The sequence below is a fragment of the Rhinatrema bivittatum genome, chromosome 6 (genome assembly GCF_901001135.1).
Source record: "Rhinatrema bivittatum chromosome 6, aRhiBiv1.1, whole genome shotgun sequence".
Taxonomy (NCBI): domain Eukaryota; kingdom Metazoa; phylum Chordata; class Amphibia; order Gymnophiona; family Rhinatrematidae; genus Rhinatrema; species Rhinatrema bivittatum.
In genome coordinates this window covers 195,970,467-195,998,347 of record NC_042620.1, presented here as the reverse complement: position 1 = coordinate 195,998,347, position 27,881 = coordinate 195,970,467, and the positions used below count along the sequence as shown (strand labels likewise).

At 44.3% G+C, this 27,881-nt stretch overlaps 1 protein-coding gene across 2 annotated transcripts in view; it reads right to left on the bottom strand.

Moving 5' to 3' along the window:
* The window catches only part of CCNYL1 (cyclin Y like 1), a 261,805-nt gene that overhangs the window by 135,393 nt on the left and 98,531 nt on the right, over positions 1-27,881 (bottom strand). For both annotated transcript variants that reach the window (XM_029606368.1, XM_029606367.1), the window contains exon 4: positions 15,151-15,251. In XM_029606368.1, the coding sequence (XP_029462228.1) occupies positions 15,151-15,251 (101 nt within the window). The remainder of the gene's footprint in view (positions 1-15,150; positions 15,252-27,881) is intronic.

Here is a 27,881-nt window from a genome sequence, read left to right as displayed (position 1 = left end):
GAGGACTACCATCCTGCTTGTCCTGGGAAAAACACTGGATCCCTAATGGCTAGAGGTGGAAATGAAGGAAAGGGTGCATGGGGGTAACCTGCATGTAGCAGCAGTCACTTACCCCATCAGAAGGAATGGGGAATACTACCATTAACCATTGAGCTTTCATGATTTTGATGCAACTGCAACATCGCTTTCTGCTTCAATGGCGGAGGGAAAAAAGGAAGAGAATTTAGACTACAGCCAACCCTGGACCCTGATATTTACAGTCTGGGGTACCGATATGCAGACATTTGAGAAAAGTGCAGGACTGATTCCATGGCCAAGTTCAAAAGCAAAGCACATTCAAGCAGCATTGTTTGAATCATCACCCTGTAAAAAAAAAATATTAGCAATAGTTTTGTATGGGTTTGACAGTGCTTAGTTTTGATTGTTATTACTACCTTAACATAAGGCTTGGTGGTAACCGACAGGGAGTGGCAGTTACTACCCTTAACAGAAACATGGCAGAGTAACCTGAATGGAGCAGCAGTTACTACCATAAACTTGCAGGGCAGATTGGATGGACCTTCATTACTATGTTACTATATGTAAACATTAAATGGCAAAGTAGGGAGGGCAGAGCCCTGAGGCACGCTTGTTACTAATAGATTGGGGAAGACACTGATGTACCCATTGTCACATGGGTACGATCTGATGAGGCAAACCATTGTAAAACAATTGCAGAAAGCCCAAAACTGATTAACTGAAGTAAAAGTACATTGTGATCTAAGGTATCAAAAGCAGAGAATTCTAACAGAATTAGAACAATGTTCCAGCATCAAAGCCTCTGAAAAGACATCCATGCTAGATAAAAGAGCTTCTATCCTGTGAAAAGAACAAAAGCCAAACAAGCGGCCCAGGATATGGTGAATATCCAGAAAGTTGCTTCACGAGTCAATGCAAGTCTGTTTAAAAAAAAAAAAAGAAAAAAAAAAAAAAGATACACCTATCAAGAAATGACAGGACTGAATAAGAAAATTCCTGACAGAGTGATAGGGACAAGTGCACAAGTAAGCAGGACATGTATACATCATGAGGTCATGGGAACAGTTAGGTGTACAGAATTATGTATTTGTAGGTGGATTCACTGACTCAATAGCAAATTGAAAGGCATTTTGAAATACCAGATGTAGAATGGAAGACTGAACAGGGGAGAACAAGGGATATGGTTATGTAACAGTGGAAATCCTGATACAACTCCTAGGAAAGGAGAAAGGAAAGAACAGAAAGGGAGGTAGAAAAGCAATTTGGAAAACATGTGCACAAATGTCAAAATCAGACACTCACTGACTTACACCAGAGGTTCCCAACCTGTGGTTCATGGCTCCTAGGGGGTCCACCACTGCTGCCGGAAGTGAAGTGCTCCTGCCTAAACTCTGTCCCACTCTGCCATTATCTGAGCAGGGAAGATAGCTGCATGGAGCCCACCACATGGTGGTAACTGTGAAGAAGAGCACTGCAGTGAAAAGCATGAGGCAGAGATGGCCATGGTGAAAACCGCCAAAAGGAGCACCATGAGAAACAGGGCAGGAGGTCCATCCCAAGAAGAGACCTAGAGAAGAGCTGCTCCCACTAGAAAAAGAAGTGTGTGGGTCCAGAAGTAGGAAAGCTGCCACAGAAAGCCTGGAAGAGCTGGAAGCCCAGATATGTTGTGAGAAAAGGAGGACAGCTACAGCTATGAATGCAGACTTCCAACTACAGAGAAGGAGAGTACATGAATTTTACTATGAATACAGGGGGAATAGGGACAACACTGGAAGGGGACATAAGAGGAGAACAGAAGTGTGAGGATGGGGTAAGGGAAGGACCATAATGGACAAAGGGAGGTGGGCAGGTGCCTGGGGAGGGCAAGAGAAAGAACAGGAGGAGAAGAAAGGGGCAAAGAGCAGGAGGGAAAGTACAGCTGAAGTTGGGGAGTGGGTAATACTCAGGAAGGGTGTATGGGTATGGAAAAGCAGACAGAAGGGAATGGATGGGGACCAGGGTGGTAGCTATAGGCACATAAGGTCCATGCCTTGAGTTTTTTTTCTCAGTGTCACGCCCCCCACCAAGTCTCCAGCAATGAAGAAGAGACCCTATCCTGCAGCAGCCCTAGAAAGAGGTGGCTCAGCAGGGCCACTAAAGACCCCATCTTGCAGAAGCCCAGGAAAGAAGAGGTCTGGTGGAGCCACCATGGACTCAATCTCGCAGCAGCCCATTAATCCACAATAACCTTATGGTAACTAGAAATCAAAAGTTCCCAGGTTTGACGAGCTGGGGACTTGTTCTTATTAGTTTTAAATTATTGGGTGTTCTTTGGTGTGTCGGCTGATTTTAAATGCTCAGTAGAATCTATGTAGGTAGAAATCCCATGTGCGTTGGGTAAGAGTATAGTAATAGGAGTATTCTACCATCCACCTGGCCAAAATGGTCAGACAGATGATGAAATGCTAACAGATCAGGGAAGCTAATCAATTTGGCAGTGCAGTAATAGGAGATTTCAATTACCCCAACATTGATTAACATCAGGACATGCTAGAGACATAGAATTCCTGGATGGAATAAACAACTGCTTCATAGAGCAATTGGTTAAGGAACCAACGAGTGAGGGAGCTATTTTAGATTTAATTCTTAGAGGAATGCAGGATTTGGTGAGACAGTTAACGGTTGTGGGGCCACTTGGCAATAGTGATCATAACATGATCAAATTTAAACTAATGACTGGAAGGGGGACAATATTAAATCTACAGCTCTAACACTAAATTTTCAATAGGAAAATTGATAAAATGAGGAAAATAGGAAACTGAAAGGTGCAGCTGCAAAGGTTAAAAGTGTACAACAGGCGTGGGCATTGTTTAAAAATACAATCTTAGAAGCGCAGTCCAGATGTATTCCATGCAGTAAGAAAGGTGGAAGGAAGGCAAAACGATTACCAGAATGGTTAAAAGATGAAGTGAAAGAGGCTATTTTAGCCAAAAAAACATCCTTCAAAAATCGGAAGAAGGATCCATCTGAAGAAAATAGCTTGATAATGCTTATGCTTCTTCCTAAGTGCAAAACTTTGATAAGGCAGGCTAAGAAAGAATTTGAAAAGAGGTGGCAAAAACTCATAAGAGCTTTTAAAAATATATCTGAAGCAAGAAACCTGTGAGGGAGTCTGTTGAACCATCAGATGAGAGAGGGGTTAAAGGGGCTCTTAAGAAAGATAAGGCCATTGCAGAAAGAGTAAATGAATTCTTTGCTTTTGTGTTTACTAATAAGGATGTTGGGGAGATACTGGTTCCGGAGATGGTTTTCTAGGATGAGGAGTCAGATGAACTGAACCAAATCACTGTGAACCTGGAAGATGTAGTAGGCCAGACTGAAACTAAAGAGTAGCAAATCACCTGGACTGGATGGTATGTTCCCCAGAGTGCTGAAGGAACTCAAAAATGAAATTTCAGAACTATTAGTTAAAATTTGTAACCTATCATTAAAATCATCCATTGTACCTGAAGACTGGCAGGTGGCCAATGTAACACCAATATTTAAAAAGGTCTCCAGAGGCGATCCAGGAAACTATAGACTAGTGAGCCTGACTTCAGTGCCAGGAAAAATAGTGAAAACTATTCTAAAGATCAAAATCACATAGCATATAAAAATACATGGTTTAATGGAACACAATCTGCAAGGGAAGTCTTGCCTCTCAAATTTGCTTCTTTTTTTTTTTTTTTTTTTAAAGGGGTAATAAACATGTGGATAAAGGTGAACCAGTAGATTTAGGGGCAGATTTTCAAAGGGTTACGCGCGTAACCCCGAGAAAGTGCCCCTGCGCACGACGAGCCCATTTTGCATAGGCTCAGCGACACGCTCAAGCTCCGGTATGCTCCTATGTCCCGGGCGGGACTGAGGCCTCCGGCACAGCAGCCGGCCAGCGCGCAAGTTAAGCCTGCCTCTGGCAGGCTTAACTAAGACAACAAAGGTAGGGGGAGGAGCGGAGGGAACGGAAAAGCCCATCTATGATCCCCTAGGGCTCGGCGCGCACAAGGTGCACAAGTGTGCGCCCCCTTGCGCGCGCCGACCTGGGATTTTATAACATGCGCGCGGATGTAATAAAATCGGGCGTAGATTTGTGCATGCCGGGTTGCACGCACAAATCTACGCCCACATGCATGTTAGAAAATCTGGCCCATAGTGTATTTGGATTTTCAGAAGGCTTTTGACAAAGTCCCTCAGAGGCTTCTAAGAAAACTAAAAAGCCATGGGACAGGAGGCGATGTCCTTTAATGGATTAAACTGGTTAAAAAAGAGGAAACAGTAGGATTAAATGGTCAATTTTCTCAGTGGAAAAGGCGCAAACAGTGGAGTGCCTCAGGGATCTGTACTTGGACCAGTGCTTTTCAATATATTTATAATTGATCTAGAAAGGGATATGACAAGTGAGGTGATCAAATTTGCAGATGACAAAATTGTTCAGAGTAGTTAAATCACAAGCGGATTGTGATAAATTGCAGGAAGACCTTGCGAGACTGGAAGATTGGACATCCAAATGGCAGATGAAATTTAATGTGGACAAGTGCAAGGTGATGCATATAGGGAAAAATAACCTATGCTGTAGTTACACAATGTTAGGTTCCATATTAGGCGCTACCACCCAGGAAAAAGATCTAGGCATCATAGTAGATAATACACTGAAATCGACTCAGTGTGCTGCGGCAGTCAAAAAAAGCAAATAATGTTAGGAATTATTGGGAAGGTAATGGTGAATAAAATGGAAAATATCATAATGTCTCTGTATTGCTCCATGGTGAGACTGCACCTTGAGTACTGTGTATAATTCTGGTTGCTGCATCTCAAAACAGATATAGTTGCAGTGGAGAAGGTACAGAGAGAGAATGGTGATCAAAATGATAAAGGGGATGGAACAGCTCCCCTATGAGGAAAGACTAAAGAGATTAGGGCTGTTCAGCTTGGAGAAGAGACGTCTGAGGGGGGATATTAGAGGTCTTTAAAATCATGAGAGGTCTAGAACGGGTAAATGTGAATTGGTTATTTATTCTTTCAGATAATAGGACTAGGGGGCACTCCATGAAGTCAGCAAGTAACATTTAAAAGTAATCCGAGAAAATTCTTTTCACTCAATGTACAATAAAGCTCTGGAATTTGTTGCCAGAGGATGTGGTTAGTGCAGTTAGGTTTAAAAAAAGGTTTGGATAAGCTCTTGGAGAAGAAGTCCATTAACTACTATTAATCAAGTTGACTTAGGGAATAGCCATTACTATTACTGGCATCAGTAGCATGGGATCTACTTAAGTGTTTGGGTACTTGCTAGGTACTTGTAGCCTGGACTGGACGCTGATGGAAACAGGATGCTGGGCCCTTGGTCTGACCCAGTATAGCAATTTTTTATGTTCTTAGTGGTATATTTTAAAACTTTTATACCAGTTTCTAATTATTCTGTTTAGCAGCTATTTTGAAGTATATATTTTTTGTTAGCATGGTTTTAGTATTATGAATTCTTGATTTTATTAGTTGATGCTTTATGAGGAATAATGTTTTCATTTTTGCACTGCAAACAGAGTAAGGCTTGTTGCCCTTTCCAATTCAGTTTTTGTCTGCAGATTTGTATTTCTACTTTATGGTCTCTTTATTCTGTATTTGGTAAGGACTGGTACTGAAGAAGAGTCATGGCCTCTATGTGCCTTGTGTTACGAAGTTCTGTCAAATGAAAGCTTGAAGCCAACTAATCTTCGTCGTCACTTAGAAACAAAACAGATTGCATTTGTGGGCAAGCAACTTGAATTTTTCAAAAACAGACTGAGGAAACTCAATGAAAACAAGAAAAAAAGAATATGTACAGCCATAGGCAGTGACAATGCAAAGGCTGTGGAAGCAATTTATTGGGTGTGTCTACTGATTACAAAGAAAGGGAAACCTCTCATAGTTGGGGAAAGTTAGTATTGTCAGCTGGAAAGGAAATTGTACATACCATGCCAGGAAAGAAGGCCTGCAAGCAAATAAATTTAATATCACTCTCAGATAACAGTTCAACAACACAGGATATAAGAAAAGGCTTAGCAGGTGAAATAGCAGCTGATGTCAAGAATATGCAAAAGTTGTTATTATGCCCTGCAAATGGATGACTCCACCAACATTGCAAATCTTTCAAACCTTCTCACATTCATCAGGTATAAATTCAATGGAGAGATGCATGATGATTTTCTATTTTGCAAGTCAGAGCCTAGCCATGCAACAGCAGAGGCTATTTTTGAGGTTCTGAATAATTTCATGCAAGACAATGGCATCAACTGGACAAAATGTGTTGGAATTAGCACTGATGGGGCTCGTGCTATGATAGCCCAACACACTGGAATGGTTGCCTGAATTAAAGTTGTGGCTCCTTCAGCCACATCAACACACTGTAGAATCCACAGGGAGGCACTAGCTACAAAATAAAATGCCTGCTGACCTGAAGACTGTTTTGCAGGAAACTATGAAAACACTTAATTTCATCAAAGCCTATCCTTTCAAATCACAAACATTTGCTGCTCTGTGCAACGAGATGGGTAGTGACCACAAACTACTTCTACATACTGAGGTCAGCTGGCTTTCTCAGGGTAAGGTGCTGACATCTGTGAGTCGTGTGATGAAGGGAGAATTTTTCTACTTGACTTCAAGTTTCAGTATTCAGATTGTTTCTGTGATTTTGCATGGTTAGCAGCAAGCAGGGAAAAACCATGAGTCTCTTCAAAGTTCAGGACAAAGTGGAAAAAATGATCAAGAATTTAAACCATGTACCAAGGCAGTAACATTCAAAGTCCTTGTATACAAATATTTCCCAAAATCAGGCTCATTATAATCGAGTATAGTATGTGACCACTAACTCAGCAGGCGCCAACTTAATTTATAATAGAATTAGCACAACTAGTTTGGTCTAATTATTTTTCTTTTGAAGGAAAATTATTTGCAGACCCAAGGAGTAGCCATGGGTGGCAGTTTGGCTCTAGATATGGCTAATTTGTATGCAGCCAATTTTGAACTCTTCCCAAGCAGTGGAAATAATGTGGAAAAGATTTATAGATGTTCTATTTTGACAGGGGTCAGTACTGAAATTGAAAGAGTTTCATCAATGATTGGAATATACAAGAACAATATTTTAAATTTACTTTAAAAAATTAAAAAATTCCTTTTTTAGATATGATTATGAAGGATCAAGGAAAGGTTGAAAACTATTGTATGTAGGAAACCTATGGATCAAAATAACTTGCTTAGTATTATTTTTTCATCCAAGAGTGTTATACAGAGGGTTTCCCACTGACCAACTTGAAAAGTAAGCAGATTTGTAAAGATATAGATGAATTTTTAAAGTTAACCTGCTCATTAAAATTTTAGCTTAACAGAACACGAGTATCCAGCAGTTACCATCAAGTCTTATCTATGTGTGCTTTATGCAAACAATTACATCAAAGATAGATTGACAGATTAACCTATATTCTAAAATTTTCAGATAAAGCAAATTTTGGGTTTGTTGAATAATTAAACATTGTTTAGTTCTGACCTTGCATCTGGTGTTTACAGAACTGCCATGTGTTGCCTATACTTGGGCCAAGAACATCAAAGACATGATAATACATTCAGTATTACTTAATTTCTTCAAAAGTAGTTGAAATTCAAAATAAGGGGCATTATCATATGGAAATTATTCCTTTTGTCCAGAAACAATACAAGGAAAGAAGTGGCAATATCCAATTTCTCAACAAGTGTTTTGCTTGAATCAATTAACTAGGTATATAATCACAAAATGTAACATACATAACATGCCCATGTTCTTTGCCGGACGCATAAAGAGATAAGGAAGCATCTCACTGAGCATCAGAGCTGTCTTACAAACCAGTGAGAAGAAGCACCAGTGGTTAAGCACTGTTCGATTAAACATCATCTTTGTTTCATACAATTACAATGAACTGCAATATAACAGGTGAAGAACCATTGGAGACAGATTCAATTGATTTTGAATTGTAAAAAAATAATTATGAATTTTTAAATTAAAAGTTATGGAGCCACGTGGAGTGAATCAGAATGGAATACTTACATTCAAAAGATGATAGATGTTCAATAGAGCAAAAATGATTCTGATTGGACAGCAGAGAGATCTATATACCAACTGGATATAATATAGCAGGGGTAGGCAAGTCCAGTCCCTGAGTGCTGCAAGCGAATTTGATTTTCAGGATATCCACAATGAATATGCATGAGATATTTGCTTACAGAGGCACTGCATGTAAATATCTCTCATGCATATTCATTTGAAGTTTTATTTGAAAACGGTTTTTATTATTTTGTCAACTTATCAAACACCAAACACGGAAGAGAGGCGGGACACTTCGTCTCTCCCCCTGACTCAGTATAAACCATTAAGAATACAAACCGTGAAGAACCCCCCACTGCCTTTAGCCCCATTTGAAGTTTTTAAGCAGCCCTACAAGGATTGTTTGGTAAAAGTGCAGTGTATTTAAATGCTGCTGAACTTTAGTAATTTGTATAAATAATTGAAAATAAGTAAGGATCTATTGAACTTATGAACTTCCCAGAACACTGAAATAGCTAAAGGAGATATTAACTGCGCACTGTGTTGTAGGCTGCGACGGCACCATCTTGCAGGCATTTTTATGCCTATACTGCCCACCATAGAGCTTCGATGTGCTCAGTGCGTGTCGGCTCTGCACACAACGCCACGCACATACATACACACACAAAACTTACTAGGCGCAGAATACAAGTAAAGCTGGGCGCACAGGCTGTGCAGGCGCCTCGCTGCAGCCCGCATAGGTGCCCAAACTCTGTGCACATAAAATTTTAGGTGCAAGCAGTCTGAGCATGCAGTAACTGTCGCCAATGTCTCCAGCAGCAAAGAAACATAAGCGCCTTTCTTTCTGCGCTGCTTGCCAAATTAGGGCTGCACAGTCTGACCTGGATTCTTGCTTATGTCAGCACTGTAAAGAAGCAGAGGGAGAGTTGGCCTCCCCGGACTTTGCTAAGCCTGGCTCCTCCCATTCAGAGGATGGGTCAACCACAACCTTAACCAGAAGTACCCCAGATATGAGTAACCCCGGAACTGGTTCATCCATAGGAGAGGGAAATTCAGCGGCACATATCCCAGTACCTTCTGGGCTAGGCATGGACCCGGCCACCTTCTCTTGGGTGGAATTCATGCAAGGCCTTCAAGCCTTTGTACAGGCACAGTCTACTACCTCACTTGCCCCTGTCCGGACGGAACCTCAGCTGGTAAGCCCTCCCTCTCCCAGTCCTAATCAGCATGCCTCTACTCACCAAGGAGAATAGATCCAGATTCCTTGGAAGATGGGGAAATCCCCCCTGGTTTAGAACTGTATCGGACTATGTTATGGTTTTTCCATAGAGACGAATTGCTGGCCCTGGTTTCCCAGACCCTGAAGATGCTGGGAGTGCCTTGGGGTGGAATCTGACGGAACCAAAGAAGAATCCCATTCTGATTTCCCTAAGGAAAGCCTCTTGCTACTTTCCAGTACTGGAAGCCATCTAAGAGTTGATTGACCTGGAATGGGATGCCCCAGAAGCAAGTTTTAAAGGTGAATGAGCGTCAGAAGCTCTATACCCACTGGATCCGGCAGCAAGAGAATGTTTGCGTTTCCCTAAAATGGATGTGCTGGTCTGTCGCCTCTAAGCAAATAACTATCCCAGTGGAGGGAGGAGTGGCCTTAAAAAATGTGTACGATAGGCAGATGGAGTCCATCCTTAAACAGGCCTTTGACGCAATAGCCATGACCTTACAGATTGCTTCTTCTTATGCCCTGGTAGGTCCATTCGTGCCTGCTCATCTCTTGGGAGGTGGATGACTCAGGAGCGAATTCCGGAGCATTTATGGAACCTGCTGCTGCCTTTTTAGTTGACGCAGGTTTGGACCTAGCCTGAACCTCGGCCAGAGGAGTGGCCTCAATGGTGGCGGCCAGAAGACAGCTATGGCTGCGGAATTGGTCAGCAGACGCAACATCCAAGGCAAATCTCACAAAGATGCAGTTAACTGATCAGTCCTCTTCGGAAGCGAATTGGAAAAGCTGGCCAGTAAATGGGGCAAATCTCCAGTACCTTGACTACCAGAAGATGAGAGTCGTTACAGCGCCCCTCGCCCCTACAGAAACTCGACTTTTCAGAGGTCTCTGTCCTTTCAGAGTTGGAAGCCCAAGAGAGGGTCAGGCTCAGATTCATTCCAAACTCCCCAATGAAGTTTTACCAATCCACCCTCAGAACAAGGAAATGGGGGGGGGTTGTCGACTGTCCCTCTTTTACCAACAGTGGGTCGAGATCACTTCGGATGAATGGGTACTGATGTCATACGAGAAGGATATGCACTGGAATTTTGCAGCACTCCTCGGGACATATTCGTATCATCTCCTGACTACTCCCAAACACAAGAAGCAGGCAGTGGAGACTGTCCTCTTAAAGCTCCTCAGAATGAGGGCTATAATCCCAGTACCTGCACCCCAGGAAAATTTGGGGTGGTATTCCATCAATTTCATCATACCCAAGAAGGGATGGTTCCTTTTGCCCCATCTTGGACCTCAAGAGTGTCAGCCGACATCTACGAGTGATTCATTTCTGCATGGAAACCCTACACTCTAATAATGGCTGTACAATCAGGAGAGTTCTTAACCTATATGAGGCCTATCTACATATTCCAATCTGGCAATAATATTGTTTCCTATGCTTTGCAGTACTGGGTCGCCATTATCAAAAGGGCAGTGCCAGTTCCGGGCACTGCCCTTTTGCCTGGCTACCGCCCCCAGAACATTTTCCAAGATTATGGTGGTCGTAGCGGTAGCATTGAGAAAAAAAGAGGGAATCCTGGTGCACCTGTACTTGAACGACTGGTTGATCCAGGCAAGTGTGGAAGAGTCTCCGGGTGACCAACAGGGGTGACCTCCTTGCTTCAGGAACTTGGTTGGGTCCACTGGTTTTAATCTATGGTATGTGTCAATTTTTTGCTAGAAACGGTATCTCCAACATAAGAGCTTTAATTTATTTTTAAATAAGAGCTCTGCCAGTCTCAGTCTGTGGTCCCTCTTTTTAGGCAGGTGGGCCTCTGTCAGTGATGTACTGGCAATAGCCTGGATGTGATTTTTTTTTTTTTTTTTTTTATTAACCATGATAGGCAAGAGTCTTCCAGGCAGGTGGTTGGCTTGAAAGAGGAAAGCATGTCGTTCACATCTTCTAGTTGAAGTTTAAGGAGTGAAATAAAGAAAAAAAAAACATGAGGCTTTATGCCAAGAAATCAAAATAGGATCTTTTTGGCTCAGACATGGAATCACCCCTGGTATGCCCAGTATTTTCAGTGTCTGGAAATTCAGAGCCGGTAACTCATCCCCATGAAATAAACGCAACATTGCTCTATAACAGCTCCAGCACCGTCCCAGGGAGCAAGGATCGGCTTCATCATCCGTGCCATCTGGATCCTACCGACGTGACTCGCAGTAGGTCTAGACCAGTGGTTCTCAACCCTGTCCTGGGGACCCCCCCAGCCAGTCGGGTTTTCAGGATATCCACAATGAATATGCATGAGAGAAAATGTGCATGTTATGGAGGCAGTGTATGCAAATTTTCTCTCATGCATATTCATTGTGGATATCCTGAAAACCCAACTGGCTGGGGGGGTCCCCAGGACAGGGTTGAGAACCACTAGTCTAGACGTACGTACTCAAGACACTTACCCGCAGAACTGGATGTGCAGTAAACTGCAGCCTGCAATCCTGATCTGTTTCTGCGCCTGAAGAAAGGACTGCAGTCCTTGAAAAATTCCACCCAAGAAAAGGAAGAGGGGGTCCATGACAAAACTAGTGAGTGTCGGTCTTGCGCCCACTGCACTACCTTCCCCACTGAAGAATCAGTTAGGGGAGCCCCAAAATAGCTGCCAGAGGTTTCTCCTGGGTTTTTTTCCCCCCACATCATGCTGGGAAGGACCAGGCCTTGCCAAATCAGACTAAGGCAATTCTCCCTGAGCCTTCAAACACTACTGACAAGTTAGAGAGAACGCCAGGCTGAGATGCCTGTTTATGGCAAGCAGCACAAAAGTTAAGGCTCTTAGGCTTCTTTGCCATCAGTGCCCTAGAATTTTCAGTACACTCGACGTCAGAGCTGTGCACCCAGCAGTTCTCACAATAGGCGCTTGAAAAGACAGGCCCTCAAAAAGTAGGCCCCTAATACATCATTCAGGTAGATACTCAACTGAGTGCTCACTCCATGTACTTGAGCGCCCACCTAGGCATTATTAAGCGCACCACTGTGCATCCAACTGAGAGCCCAGCTAGGCGCATAACTAGATGCTCAGCCGGGCGAATGCAAGTGTGAACTGTGTCTGAAGAGAGCAGCCTTATGTGTATAGAAAATGTACGTGAACACCGCCTCAGCCTAGCACGCAGCGAAAAATCTAAGCCTGAGAGCAAAGCCTAGCCCAGAAGGCTGCCCGAGTCCACCAAGCTCCCCTGGAGGTGGTAACGGAAGTCAGATCGATGCGCCTAGCATGGAGACCAGAGGGGAAAAGAATCCCTAAAATCAACTCCCCTTCTTTTTAATTTTTAAATACTCTTTACCTGAACTCAGCCTGTTCTGGCTGAGTTCAGAGTTTGTCTCTAGCTGTGGGGGGAGAAGGCATATACCTTCACCACCACGCTCAGCTTCCTGCACCCGCTTGTCTTTCAGCTGCCTTTTTTTTTTTTTTTTTTAAATAAACTCACAGCTGAGTCCACACCAGCAAAAACCAGCTACCTGACCAAGGCACTCATCTGAGGCAAGAATTTGAAGGAATCACTTCAGGAAACTCGACTGAGGGAGGGACCTTAAGGTAACACCACAGGAGAGCGGGGCAATAAATGTCTCTCTTTTCTTCTTCTATAAAAACTTTTAAGTCAATCTCCAGTAGGGAGATACATGTCCACCATCTGCTGGAGACGGGAATACTGGCAGGCTGATGTCAGTGCAGAGGTATACTGGGAGATTCACTTGAAAGAGGCCCCAAATATTCTGTTGTAACTTCCTTCAGGCTGAAGTAATTTGAACCAAAAAAATATGCTACATACCTTGACATATGTGTAATCTTGATTTACATGCGGTGCTGGAAGTGATTGCCGTTTTCCGCCACATTTTGACACGGCGCTCCATGTTCCTCAATGTGTCTGTGAGCATATCGGGGGGAGAATAGCAGCAATTTCATGTTGGATGTTTTCCTTCAAATCTTCCACAGTGCAAGGCTTGTTAAAATAGATTTTTCCTTTCAGCAAACCCCAAAAGACGACATCTGGTGGTGCCAGATCCAGCGAACGTAGTGGCCAAAGTCCCTTTGAAATTACCATGTTGCCGAAAGAGGACTATTTCTGCTATGCTCTTTGCCGATGCGTGACACGTTGCTCCATCTTGCAAAGGGAGGTTAAACGTCGCAACGACTGTCCGGCACCTACCTCATCGCTCCGATGCGGGGGCATCCCGGCTTGTTCAAAGCTCCATATACTGAGGAGCACATTGCACATTGTTTCATCCTAGTGAGAGTTATTACAGAATATTCAGGGCCTCTTGAGTGAATCTCCCTGTATATGCTGTGACGTCAGCTTTGCTTGGTCTCCATCTGCTGGTAGAAGTGCATAACCCACTGCTTCTGGATCCACCTATCCGAATGCTAAGAAACATTCTTTCCCCATCTCGCATCCCTCCCCTTCAGCTTGTCTCTTACCCTTAAACAGGTCCCTTCTCTCACCACTCCAACTCATCCCCCAGTCTTGCTTACATTAACCCCATGATGCCAATTACTATCATTAACTTTTTTCTCCCCAGATATCAGCCTCCACCAGTGACCGAGCTCAGAGGGAGGTACAGTGTCTGAAATCTTGTACTGTTCTCCAAAGTCTCATGAAAACAGCATGGGAGTTCAGGCACCACACTTCTCACACTGTAGGAGCCCTGTGCTGCAGGAAGATGGCAGCAGCAGCTCTTGTGAGCGGTTCACTGGCATGTTTCTCTTGCCAGCTTTATAAAGCAAGTTCTGCGCCAGGGGGAATTCTACACAAATTCTGCATTGTGCAGTCTTCCCCAGTAGTAACAGAGAGCAGCTATAGACATGTGGATCTCAAGTTATACCAATAACTTTTCATAACTAATTTTTACTATATCCCCAAATGAAAAAAAAAAATCACATATGCCAAGGATTAAGTAAAACTAATTCAGTCACTAATGGAAAGTGGCTTTGATATATAAGTGGGATATATAAAAGGGAGGGGGCATATAAAAGTGGGATATATAAAAGGGAGGGGGCATATAAAAGTGGGATATATAAAAGGGAGGGGGCATATAAAAGTGGGATATATAAAAGGGAGGGGGGCATATTCAGTGTAAGAAAGTAACCAAAAAGTGTAGCTACACAGAAAGGCAACTAATTGCAGCTGGAGGATAAAAAGTTAATGTAGGGAAAATATCCTTGTTTTGTGCGTGGGAGGAAAGAGAGTGAACATTACTTTCAAATTAAATTTATAGGCTAGAAAAACTAATATAGAAGGCATAGCTGCTTCAGCATGAAGATTCTGCCTTTCCCTCAGCAAATTACATTGAATTATTTGAATTTAATGACAAGTTTGTTCCTTTCATTTCCTTCTCTGGCACCACTTCAAGGGGCTCTGCTCAAACAAATGGTAATGGAACCCACTAGAGTGAGTGAGATACTCTACCTAATGCTCCATTCTGAGCTTTTTGGTCCATAAGAAAACAGATATTATGGGTGCATTCACCAGGTTTGATATTCTTTACTTGCCCTCTGCTGGGCACTTCTGGATGCACCTCTACAGTCTGTCCCAACGGTGCAGTCATGACCACCACTGGCTCTTCGCCAGGCCTCCCTGTAGCATCCTCTGCTTCCAGTGATCCCAAGCCCATCTCTGGTTTCATTATTTCCTCCTGCCTCTTCATTTTCTTAGTGGTGTCCAATTTCTTCTGTAATTGCGGTGTTTTGATGTTTTGCTGATTGTGTGTGTAATTTTTGTTTTGATTCTGTATGTCATGTTATTTGTAGGACAATGTATGTGAATTGTAATCCACCAAGATTTTCAGATCAGACTATAAAATTGGTTTAAATAAATGACTTACCATTTTATTGTGCTTCGAAGGTTAGGCTGGCTGACTGTACTATCATCAAGAAATATTGTTGAACATGAGCTGTACTTCTTAGTAAGCTGTCCTGGAGAAACCTGAAAGTTAAGATATTTTCTCTTTATACTAATTTTTAAAACTGAGATTACTTTAATTCATAACAAACCCTCCCCCCACCAATTATATTTCCACATATGATTTTAATTAAGGATTACATTCATACTGTATGATCTGAGATCATGCTCTGCAAGGACTACTTGGCTCATACTGATGTAACTACATACTTTGGATGCCAGTCAGAATAATACATTTAAAATTCAGAAGGTACTTTAAGAGTATTTACATTTTTAATAAGAATTTCTCCTACATTAAAAAAAAAACAGATTGCTAAAAGTAAACTACAATGCAAAAAACAAACAAAACCTGCCCCTTCCTTCCTGCCTTTACATGGCTAAATATTTGGGATATGAATCCTGTAAATACTCCACTATGAAAATGTCTCCAAGGATCATCTGAGAATGAGAAAGCAAATTGGGCAACTGCTACTTCTTTCTATCTACTCACCCATGACATAAGTATTCATATCTGCATGGACCCCTGCCCACAAAGATTATGTACTCCTCTTTCAAAGCATTCCTCCCTCAGAAAGGGAAGAGAGCCATGAGGAGGGGCTTCAGGAAGTTTTTTTCAAAGCTCTCTAGCTCAGCTTTTAAACCAGTCAGCAAGAGCATAATGCATATGTACATCACTTGTGCAAGCTTTTCTGTCTGCCTTCCAATTCCCAGAATCTCTCTGCCCAAAACTAGATACTATAAGCAGAGCCCCCCCCTCCCCCCCATTATGCCATAATTGCAAATGTGACCCTTGCCACAAATTTTGGCAAAATTATAAATCCTCTAGGTTCAGCAAAATGCCCACAGTACCTAAGTGAAGCTTGCCTTGATTTACCAATGAATAGAAAATCAAACGGAGGATGTCATAATGCCTCTGTATGAGACCGCACCTTGAATACTGTGTGCAATTCTGGTCACCGCATCTCAAAAAGGATATAGTTGCCCTGGAGAAAGTGCAGAGAAGGGGGTCCAAAATGATGAGGCATGGAAAGGCTGCCCTATTGAGGAAAGGCTAAAGAAGTTAGGGCAGCTCAGTTTGGAGAAGAGATGACTGAGGGAGGACATGATAGAAGTCTACAAAATCATGAAAGGACTTGAACAAGTTAATGTAAATCAGTTATTTACTCTCTCAGATAATAGAAGGACCAGGGGGCACTCCATGAAGTTAGCAAGTAGCTCATTTAAAACATATCCAAGAAAATTCTCTCTCACTCAGTGCATAATTAAACTCTGGAATTCATTGCCAAGGGTTGTGGTTTCAGCAGTTAGTGTTCCTGGGTTTAAAAAAGGTTTGGATAAGTTCCTAGAGGCTAAATCCATAAATTGCTATGACTGTAGTTAATAAGCAACAGTAGCTTGTGATCTATCTAATGTTTGGGGTACTTGCCAGGTTCTTATGTCTGGATTGGCCACTGTTGGAAACAGGATGCTGGGCTTGATGGACCCTTGGTCTGACCCAGTATTGCATTTCTAATGTTATGTTCTAATGAAAAGACAAAGCTAAATAAGTGCAGATGTAATAAGCCATGTTTACCATAGCACAGATTTTTTGAAATCAACTTAACCCCAAGTATGTAACAGGGATTTTAGTGCTGGGGGGGGGGGGGGGGGGAACCAAAAACATAGTAAAGCCAGAGTTAAAACTCATGCTAGGGTAAGCACAGGTACATGCTAATCCTTTTAAATGAAGGAATTAGCTATTACTGAGTAATGCAGGGAGGCATGTGAGAGTAAACCTACTTAGATTGCCTTTGTCCATCACAGGAAATTTAACTCCTGGGTCAAGGCAAAAGTAAAGCTTTACTCATTCATACTGGCCATTTCAGTCTGTTATTGCCCATATAAGATTAGAGTTACTTACCTGTTATCAAGTGTTCTCCAAGGACAGCAGGATGTTAGTCCTCACACATGGGTGACGACAGATGGAGCCGCGACACGGAAATGTTGTGTCAGTTTCTAGAACTTTGACTTGCCACACTAAGCATGCCCTAAAGCACGCGTCCACATGGGGTCCCTCTCTAGTCTTATAACAGAATTATATATAAATGAAAAATTAGGAGAAACTTAACTCCGCAGGGTGGCGAGCAGGTTTCGTGAGGACCAACATCCTGCTGTCCTCTGAGAACACCTCTTACAGGTAAGCAACTCTGCTTTCTCCAAGGACAGACAGGATAGTAATCCTCACATATAGATGAATCCTTAGCTATGGGCTGCTCCAACACAAAAAGGGCACCAAACGACACCCAACCAGGTGCCAACAGGCATAACTGTGCTGTTGTAACAGAGGGGGAAGACTGCCTGAACCCAAACAACGTGCCCTATGCAGGGAGAGTTGGGGGTCTACACCTCAAACAAATACCAAGTGACAGACTGGCTGAATCTACTGACACGCTTGCCATCCCTATCCATTGAACAGTGAGATGTGAATGTGTGGAGAAAACTCCACATCGCAGCCTTGCAGTTCTTTCACAGGAACTGCTCACAAGTGGACTGAAGCTGCCATGACTGACAGAAGGAGCCTTGACATGACCCTCAAGATGCAGTCCCGCCTGTGCATAACAGGAGATGCAATCTAGTAAACCAATGGCAACACCCAACCTATTCCTATCAAAAGAAATAAGATGGGCTTCTGTCCACTCCAGACAGAAGGATAAGGCTTGCTTGCAGTCCAAACTGTGCAGTATTTGTTCGCCTTGGTGCAAATGGGGCCTGGAAAAGAATGTTAGCAGGACGATGGACTGTTTAAGATGAAGTTCATCACCACTTTAGGCAGGAACTTGGGGTGCGTACACAAGACCACCCTGTCATGATAAAACTTAGTGAAAAGTGGCTAAGTCACCAAGGCCTGGAGCTCACTGACCCTGCACATTGAGATGACCACCACCAAAAATATGACCTTCCAGGTCAGGTACTTCAGGTCACAGGTGTGCAACAGCTCAAAAGGAGCTTTCATCAGTTGAGCTAACCACACTGAGATCCCAAGACACAGTGGGAGGCTTCAAATTGAAGCAAGCCCCGCATGAATAATATAACTATAGACTGTACAGAGATGGGCATATCATCTATACCTTGGTGGTATGCGCCAAATGCACTAAGATGAACTCTAATGGAGTTGGTTATTAAGCCAGCTTACGATAGGAATAGAAAGTAATCAGTTGTTTTTGTGTGGGGGAAAGGAGAACAAATCTAGGGCCTTCTGCTCACAACAAAGAAAACCTCCTCCACTTCAGTCCATAGGACTTTCTAGTGGAAGGCTTTCTAGAAGCCACCAGGACCTAAGACACAAATTCAGGTTGAGCAGTTGCAGAATTAACCCCTCACATCCAGGCTGTGAGCAATAGGGCCTGAGATGCCGCAACCTGCCTTGATTTTTTGTGATGAGATCTGGGAAGTTCCCAGACTGATCAGTCTCTGAATGGACAGCTCCCGTAGGAGTGGAAACCAGACCTGTCTCAGCCAATAAGGGGCTATAAGGATCATAGTCCTCATGAAGCTTCAAGAGAGTCTTCGCCTTCAAGGGAATTGGAGACTACGCACATAGAAGACCCTTGACTCAATTACTGGCAGGGGCATCCAAGGCTGGTTTGCCGTCTGACCTCTACAGGGAGCAGAACCAAGGCACCTTCCTGTTGCAAGGGGACATGAATAAATCTGTGCGCGGGTTCCCCCAGAAGCGGAATGTCCCATTCACTACCCCCTGGTCCAGGGACCACTCATGGGGTCTGAAGGCTCTACTCAACCTGTCCACTACCATGTTCTTCGCCCTGGCCAGGTACATGGACCTGAGCACCATCCCATGGAACAGGGCCCATGACCAGATCAGTACTGCTTCCTGACACAGGAGGAAAAATCCCGTGCCTCCCTGCTTGACAACATATCACAGTTATCTGGTTGTCTGTTTGGATCAGGACAGCTTTGTTGGCCAGCCGATCTCCAAGCCCACAAGTGCATACCTGATCGCCCGAAGCTCTAGGAAGTTGATTTGACAGCTTTCCTGAGCAGACCAGAAACCCCAGGTGTTGAGCCCATCTACATGAGCTCCCCAGCCCAGGGTGGATGCATCCGTGGTTAGGACAAATTGGGTAGGAGGATTTTGAAAAGAGATCACCTGTTTCAGATCTGAAAGTACTTGACACCAGGACAATGAGTCCCGAAAAGACGGGATGACTCGGACACTGTCTCAGAGGTGCTGCATGGCCTGGCACTACTACGTCAGGGTCCACTGGGTTCTGCACATGTGTAATCGTGCAGGGGAGTGACATGGATGGTTGTGGCCATATGGCCCAACAGCCTCAACATGTGCTAGGCTGACACCTGCTGGCTCTGCTGAATCTTTGCTGCAATGACTGTCAAAGTGACAACCCTTTGACGAGGCAGAAAGGCCTTGGCCTGAGCCATGTCTAGCAGGGCTCCTATGAAGTGCAATTGAGTTGATGGGCCAAGATGGGACTTCAGGTAGTTGATAACTAACCCCAGCGACTCCACCCCCCCAGATGGTCAAGCGCAGGGACCTAATGGCCCCTGCCAGAGATGTGCTCTTAATTAGCCAATTGTCCAGTTAGGGGGAAACATTTACTCCCAGTCTTCAGAGGTGTGCTATCATCACAGCCAGGCATTTTGTGAAGACTCGTGGGGCTGACGATAGCCTGAATGGCAACATCCAGTACTGGAAGTGCTGTTTTCCCATCACAAATCGGAGAAACTTCCTGTGACTGGGGAAGATCTCTATAAGCATATGAGTCCTTTAGATCGAGGAAGCATTGCCAGTCCCCTCTTTGCAAAAAAAAAAAAAAAAAAAAGGGGGGGGGGGAAATCAAGGTGTCCAGGGAAACCAATCTTGAACATTTCTCTTTTTAGAAACTTGTTCAAGGCCCTTATGTCTAGGATGGGACGGAGTCCTCCAGTTCTCTTTGGAATCAGGAAGTACCTGGAGTAGAATCCCTGCTCTCTCTGTTCTGGTGGGATAGGCTCGACCACTTTGGCCATTAAGAGGGAGGAGAACTCTGCTAGCAGTACTGCCTGATATTATCAGCTCCCAAAAAGGGCTCAGAGGGCAACTTGGTGGGACACCCAATATATTCAATTGGTATCCTACTCGGATGATGGAAAGACCACACTACTGGGCCACTGGTATGCGAAGAACCACAGCCTGTCCCTGACCGGAGGGTTCAATATCCTGAGTATGGGTGACTGGCCTACACTTCCTAAAACCCAGTCAAAACCCCGTCCCTGGTGCCAGCTGGGGCTTGGGTATTCTCTGCTGCCTGGGAAAGACACAGGAGACCTGGTGGTGTTGACAGGAGCAAAGGAGAGGAGGACAGTATTTTCTCTGGTCTATTCTCCCTAGCCTCCTAGAAGAGGACGACGGGTCTGGAATGCTGGCACAGAATTGTTGGAGGGTTTCATGGTGGTCCTTGAGCTGGCCCACTGCATCCTTCACCCCATCTCTGAAGAGATTCTCCCCAGTACATGGCACATCAGCGAATTGTTCCTGTATCTCCGGTCAGAGATCAGAGGCCCGCAGCCATGCCATTCTTCGGGTGCTGATTCCTGCTGCAGAGATCCTCAATGCCATCTCAAAAACATCATAGATTGCTCGGATCTCGTATTTTCCATACTCCAGGCCCTTATGCAACAGCAATATGAGGGAATCCTGCTGCTGAGGCAGCTGCTCGCCCATCTGCTGCACTTGCTTCCAGATGTCTTGTGAGTTCTGGCTTATATAGAGCTGGTAGGAAGCAATGTGGGCAATGAGCATGGCCCCTGTAAATAAATTTCCTCTCAAGAGCGTCCATTGTTCTGTAGTCCTTCCCTAGGGGTGCTAAGGAATGGGTTTGAACGCTTAGCTCTCGAGAGAGGATTCGACCATCACCAATTGGTGAGGAAGCTGACGCTTATCGAATCCAGCCTTCTGGATGAGGTAGGCCTTTTCGGCCTTCTTGTTAATGGGAGGCACAGTGAGGGGGTATTGATATTCCCATATCCTCAGCAGCAGCTCCTTAAGGATCTCCTGTACCAAGACCACCACAACTTTCTTAGAAGGCTATGAGCTGTATGAACTCAAACATTTTGTGCCTGGCATCCTCAGCCATCACTCTTGGAGATATCCTCCCCCCAGGGGTCCTAAGGACCCTCAACCTCACTGTAAACCACAGGGGATGGGGTCCTAGGTACTTCGGCCTTCATCCAGAGATGCAGGCTCCAGAAAAGCTGGACAGGGGGCTAAAGGCCTCTGTGTCTCTGCCAGCCTAGGTGGAGCTTCCTCCATGGAGGAACAGGCAATGGCCACCGTATTGGTAGGGGACGGCATCGATGCTGTCCCGCCCTGCTAGGCACAGATGCCGTCCCAGGAACTGACATCACCTGGGTTGGTAATGCACTGAGCAGCTCACTGATAAGCACAAAGTTTCTCCAGCAGCAGTTCCAGGACAGATGGTACCGGCAACGGTGCCACAGGACCAATGCCCTGCAGTGTCCGTTCCACTACCAGCTGGACTGGGCACTCCAGTTCCTCCTCAAATGTTGCCAATGCCAACACAGACTGGGAGGAAGGAAGAGTGGCCAGATCTTTTTGGGACCCGTGAGGCAGATCGGTGACTGGCATCAGGACCCGTGGAGACAGTCTCACCCCAAGCACTAATGTAGTACTGGCGCTCCTTGCCGTGGGAGTATTGAGGCATGAGCCAAATGTGTCCATATGCATCGACAGGGACCCGCTCCAATGCTTCTTTGGCTTCCCTCTATGCTTGGCCCAGTCCTTCCCTGGTGCCAATGCAGATGACTAGGAAACTGAAGTCTTCAGCCTGGAGGAGATAGAGGATGGTCTCTGGCGTCCCATCTGCCGGCAACACCGATGGAACAGACAATCCTGCATGTGTCGATGGTGAGGTGCCCATCAGGGCAGCTTCAAGATCCATCGATGCCATGAACTGTCTTTGACCCAAAGAGCTGTTCCATTTTGTCGAGCCAAAGCAGACATCCCTCTGGGGTCGTTTGTGTGCATAAACAGCAACCCAGGATGTCATGAGATGCACCCAGGCAGATAAGACATCTCACGAGGGTCTGTGATGGACATGGTCCTTGGGCACTGGGATCATTGCTGAAAACCGGACATGGCCATGACGGGACGAAATAAAAAGGACTGCAAAATCAAAACTGATGGCAGCAGGTGTTGTTGGCTGGCAGGCACCAAAGTACCAATGCTGCAGGGGAATCAACTGCAAAAGGATATTTACCAGAAGTGTAGAAAACCCTGACTAGGAACACTAAGAGGGAGCACTGAGAGGGACCCGAACACCTTGAACAAAATCCATGAGAAAAAGATCGTTTTTCACAACACCAAAAAACAGCAACATGAGCTCACTCACACAGCGATGCTTACAGCGCTGCGGAAAAAGACTAGAGGGTCCCCATGTGGTTTAGGCCATGCTCAGTGTGCCAAGACAAAGTTCTAGAAATTTTGACATATGTTTTCTATGTCAGGGCTCCATCTGATGATATCACCCATGTGTGAGGACTTCCATCCTGCTTGTCCTCAGAGAATAATGTGCAACAAGGATTACATGTGTTTTTTTCCTGATGGTTTGACATTATGCAGGTAAACCAAAGAAAATAGGATGAAAGAGAAAGAAGATGCTTTATTGCTGAAGGAGAGAGGAGAGGACAGGTGGAACAAGCTGTACAGACTCAAGCCATTTGCAGAAGGACATGCAGGCAGAGGATATTTTGCTTGAGGACAACACTGATGGGGTTATCGGAGACAGATGTGGTCAAACACACACACTGAACACTAGGGCAATTCTCTGTATGAGGAAATCAGAGATGATACTGATCCTCTGATTAGTCAAGCTTCTCAGTACCTTGCATTTTCTTGCCACTGGCTCATTCCAGAATACAATGGCTGTAGGACTGTAGTAGGTGCAATGAACAAGTCATTCTTTTCAAGGCATTCTAGTCATGTACTGATGGTCATGATGAAATGTGTCAGGGCTACATTAAGTATCGTCTCCTTGGCTACACAGACTCAGGCACCACATTATTCGTATCCTTTCACCACTCACCCAGCCTGTTCACCTACTTCCTTCACTCACACCCCACATTCTCTCCATAGCCACGAACATCTACTCCATGCTTTCAGAAGCCTAACACACAATGGTAAATACTACTAAAGACCGACAAGTATGTACCGATCACTGTCACTCAGATTCACTCAAGAACACAAACAAGATGGGAAAATAGCAAGATAAAAAGCAGGACACAATACTAATCTCCAGTTGCAAAGCACCAACCAACTGCAACCATCACCTGGCCAAACCAACAAAACCTCCAATGCCTAGTCCAGAGCTTGCCTACCACCATCCAGCACTTCCAAAATAGCCCTGCACTAAGCTACCTTTTATTTCCCAACACAGAGGAGTATCCAGGAAACTGCCATCAATTACACCAGAGGTCACAATTCTCAACCAACAGGTGCAGCACTTTCCAGCTTTTATGCCACTTTTATTGCAATGTTCTGCATTATAGTTTTCTCTCTTTTAGCACTTTTACTTCTCAGATTTTTCACTCTATCTGCATGACATTAACTTACTACATCCTGCATGATCATGTGTTTTTACTGCATGTTAATTAAAACTGTACTAAAATTTTACTTCAGTTTTAGTGCAGGTTTTATTCATTAGCTTCTGAATAAAAAAAGAATCATAGAAAACCAGTCTACCAAGGAGGAAGAAGTTGGGTAACAGGGGGTTATATATATGTATGGGATCTTTCACCCCCACCGTTGATCCTCCAGCATTCACTGCTGCCCTCTCTTACACAGCCAATTACACTCCCACTCCCCCACCCCTGCCTCTGTAGGCTGGCTAGCAGGAAGAAAGCAGTACTTCATGCCACATATGCTCCCTCTTACCAGATAGGCTTGACTTATAGTTTGCATGGGGGAGGCAGGTAAACTATAGGAGATGAGGTATAACTTAAGGGTAGTAACTGCCTCTTTGTGCAGAAGGCACTATGGGGGGGGGGGGGTGAGAGATAAGGGTAATAGCTGCCGCTCTGTGCAGGTCAACAGAAGGCAAGGGGGGATGTAACCTGTACAGTGTGGTATTTACTACTTTAAAAAAAAAAAAAAAAGCTTGCTGCACAGACTGGATGAACTACTGGGTCTATCATTACTATGTTGTGTCTACCTAGGACACTGTAGATATGAACTGTGCCTCATGCAGTTCAAGCTGTATGGCAGGAGGCATCAGACATAGCATGAATCATGATTCTCTTGCTGGGGAGGATCCGTCCAAAGGAGGAAAGAAAACAAAAAGGAGACAGACGGGGGGAAATGGAATGGTAGAAAAGATTAACAGTTGGCAGGGCGAGGTTAGGTGGTGCAGTTGCACAAGAAGGCACAGAGAGGGTAGGGAAAAACCATAGGAGAGATCACAGAATAGAGAAATGGAAGGAGAAAATAGCATGGTGGATTCAGGCTTGAAAAAAAGGAGCTTTAGGAGGAAAAAGATGAGCTGTAGTAAGAGAAAATGAGAGGAGACAAAAGAAAGAGTAGAAAGGAATTAAACGTTTAAAAAGTAAAAACAGAGGAATAAAAAATCTCTTGGACCAGTGCTTTTTAACATTTATAAATGATCTGGAAAGGGATACGGCGACTGAGGTGATCAAATTTGCAGATGACACAAAATTATGTAGAGTCTTGCTGTAGTTACACAATATTTATTTTATTTATTTTTAATTTTTATATACCGAAATTCCTGTATTAGATACAAATCAATCCGGTTTACATGAAACGATAAGTTGCCCTGGTCTGGGAGGTCCGACCGGGGCTTTTTACATGGAACATTGAACATTCACAATAACAATTAAACGTTTCCGTATTTTAAAAACGAGTTAAACATTGCAATTAAAGAGTGAACATAGATATTCCATATTCTGTGATTTAACGAGGTTAAACAATGAGGATAATAATAGCAGGATGATAGACAAAAACTAAATATAACTTGAGGGCAAAAGGAATAGTAATAAATAAATATAAATATATATAGTATAGATCATAAATGACAATTAAATAACTTGAGAGTAAATAAGTATATAGTGTTACATAAATATATATCGTATTGGTATTAGCGACAATAAATACAAATTAGCAAAGGTTTACTGGTATGGTTATCAAGAATGGGGGTGGCAGGGGGAAGGAAGGCAGGAGGGAGGAATGTGTAGTGAGGGGGTGGGAGTAAGGGACCTGAAAAAAGTCAGAATAAGGAACCTAGTTACATTCCGGAGATGGGAACGCTTGCCTGAAGAGCCAGGTTTTTAACTTTTTTTTGAACTCTGGTAGACTGGGTTCGAGACGTAGGTCTGGGGGGAGAGCATTCCATTGGTGGGGTCCTGAAGTTGAGAGCGCTCTTTTTCTTAGTATTGTTTTTGCTGGAGGTGCGAATAATGTGCCTCAGTAAGCGCTTCTGATGGGTCTGGAGGATAAATGTGGACGAAGTTGAGTCTGGAGTGAGATAGGTGCGATGTTGTGTATTGCTTTATGAATAATGGTGAGGGATTTGAATAGGATTCTCTGTTTGATGGGTAGCCAGTGGAGGTTGCTAAGAATAGGGGTGATATGGTCTCTTTTGTTGGTGTTTGTTAGGATTCTGGCTGCAGCATTCTGTACCATCTGTAAAGGCTTGATACTGTTGGCGGGGAGGCCTTGTAGTATTGCGTTGCAGTAGTTGAGTTTGGAAAAAATGATGGATTGTAGAACAAGTCGAAAGTCGTTGAAGTGAAGGAGTGGTTTTAACTTTTTGAGGACTTGTAATTTGTAAAAGCAGTCCTTGGTGATGGTATTTATAAATTTTTTTAAGTTTAGTTTGTTGTCAAGCCATGCTCCTAGATCCCTGACATCTGAGGAGAGATCGATATTTAAGGAAGTGGATTGCGAAGGGCTGGATGAGTAGATACGTGGGTTGTGTGAAATAAGTATCATCTCTGTTTTGCTGGAGTTTAAAATCAAGTTAAGGTTGGAGAGTAGTTGTTTGATTGGTTGTAGCCAGTCCTTCCAGTAGGTGAAGGTTTTTTGAATAGATTCTGTCAGCTCGATCCAGTAAAGTCCGCGGGAGAGCGGACGAACGCCCGCTCTCCCGGCGCGCGCACCGGCCCCTCGCCGGTGCGCGCTATCCAGTATTTAAATGAGGCGACGCGGTGCAAACGGGGAAAAGGAGGCGCTAGGGACACTAGCGCGTCCCTAGCGCCTCCTTTTGGCCTGGAGCGGCGGCTGTCAGCGGGTTTGACAGCCGACGCTCAATTTTGCCGGCGTCGGTTCTCGAGCCCGCTGACAGCCACGGGCTCGGAAACCGGACGCCGGCAAAATTGAGCGTCCGGTTTTCGGCCCGACAGCCGCGGGCCGAATTCAAAATTTTTTTTTATTTTTTTTTTTACTTTTTTTTTACTTTTTGGGGACCTCCGACTTAATATCGCTATGATATTAAGTCGGAGGGTGCACAGAAAAGCAGTTTTTACTGCTTTTCTGTGCACTTCCCTGGCGCCGGAAGAAATTAGCGCCGACCTTTGGGCGGCGCTAATTTCTTAGAGTAAAATGTGCGGCTTGGCTGCACATTTTACTTACTGGATCGCTAGGGAATACCTAATAGGGCCATCAACATGCATTTGCATGTTGAGGGCGCTATTAGGTGCCGCGGGCGGGCCGCGTGTTTTCCTCCCCTTACTGAATAAGGGGTAAGGGAAAACACGCGTCCAGAGCAGGGTGACAGTGCGCTCCGACGGAGCACACTTTACTGGATCGAGCTGTAAGATAGGGATGAGGATCTGGATGTCGTCTGCATAGAGGTAGTCAGTAAGCTTGAGTTTTGATAGCAGTTGGCAGAGGGGGAGGAGGTAAATGTTGAACAGGGTGGGTGAGAGGGATGAACCTTGTGGTACGCCTTGGTCTGATAGGATGGGCTCAGATTCCTTGTTGTTTATTCTGACCTTGTAGAACCTGTTGGATAGGAACGACTTAAACCAACTGAGAGCAGTACCTTTGATTCCTATGTTTGATAGTTGTTCTAAGAGTTGTGCGTGATTTGCCGTGTCGAAAGCTGAGGATAAATCTAGAAGAACCAGTAGGTATGATTGTTTTTTCTCCAGGTTCAAAAGTATGGTGTCAGTGAGAGAAAGCAGGAGGATTTTCGAAAACCGTATTGTGCGGGAGAAAGAATGTTGTGATCTTCGAGATATTCGGAAAGTTGTTTATTGACAGCTTTTTCCATCAGTTTGGCAATCAAGGGTAGGTTTGCAATGGGTCTGAAGTTAGCTGGGTCAGTGGGTGAAGCGTTTGGTTTTTTCAGTAGTGGTTTAAGAATTGCTAGTTTTAACTGATTGGGTACCTTGCCTTGGGCTAAGGAGGTATTGATGATCTCCGCAATGGGTTTTGCGACGGTGTTTGGGATGGCAGTGAGCAAATTTGTTGGAAGTGGGTCAGAGGGATGTGCGGCTGGTTTAATTTTCTTGAGTATGTTTTCGATCTCCATGGCGGATGTGGGCTCGAATGACTCTAGGCTGGCATTCTGAGTGGGTTGGTATGTGCTAAGAGGTGTTGGTGGAGAGTTGTGGGTTTGTAAGGGA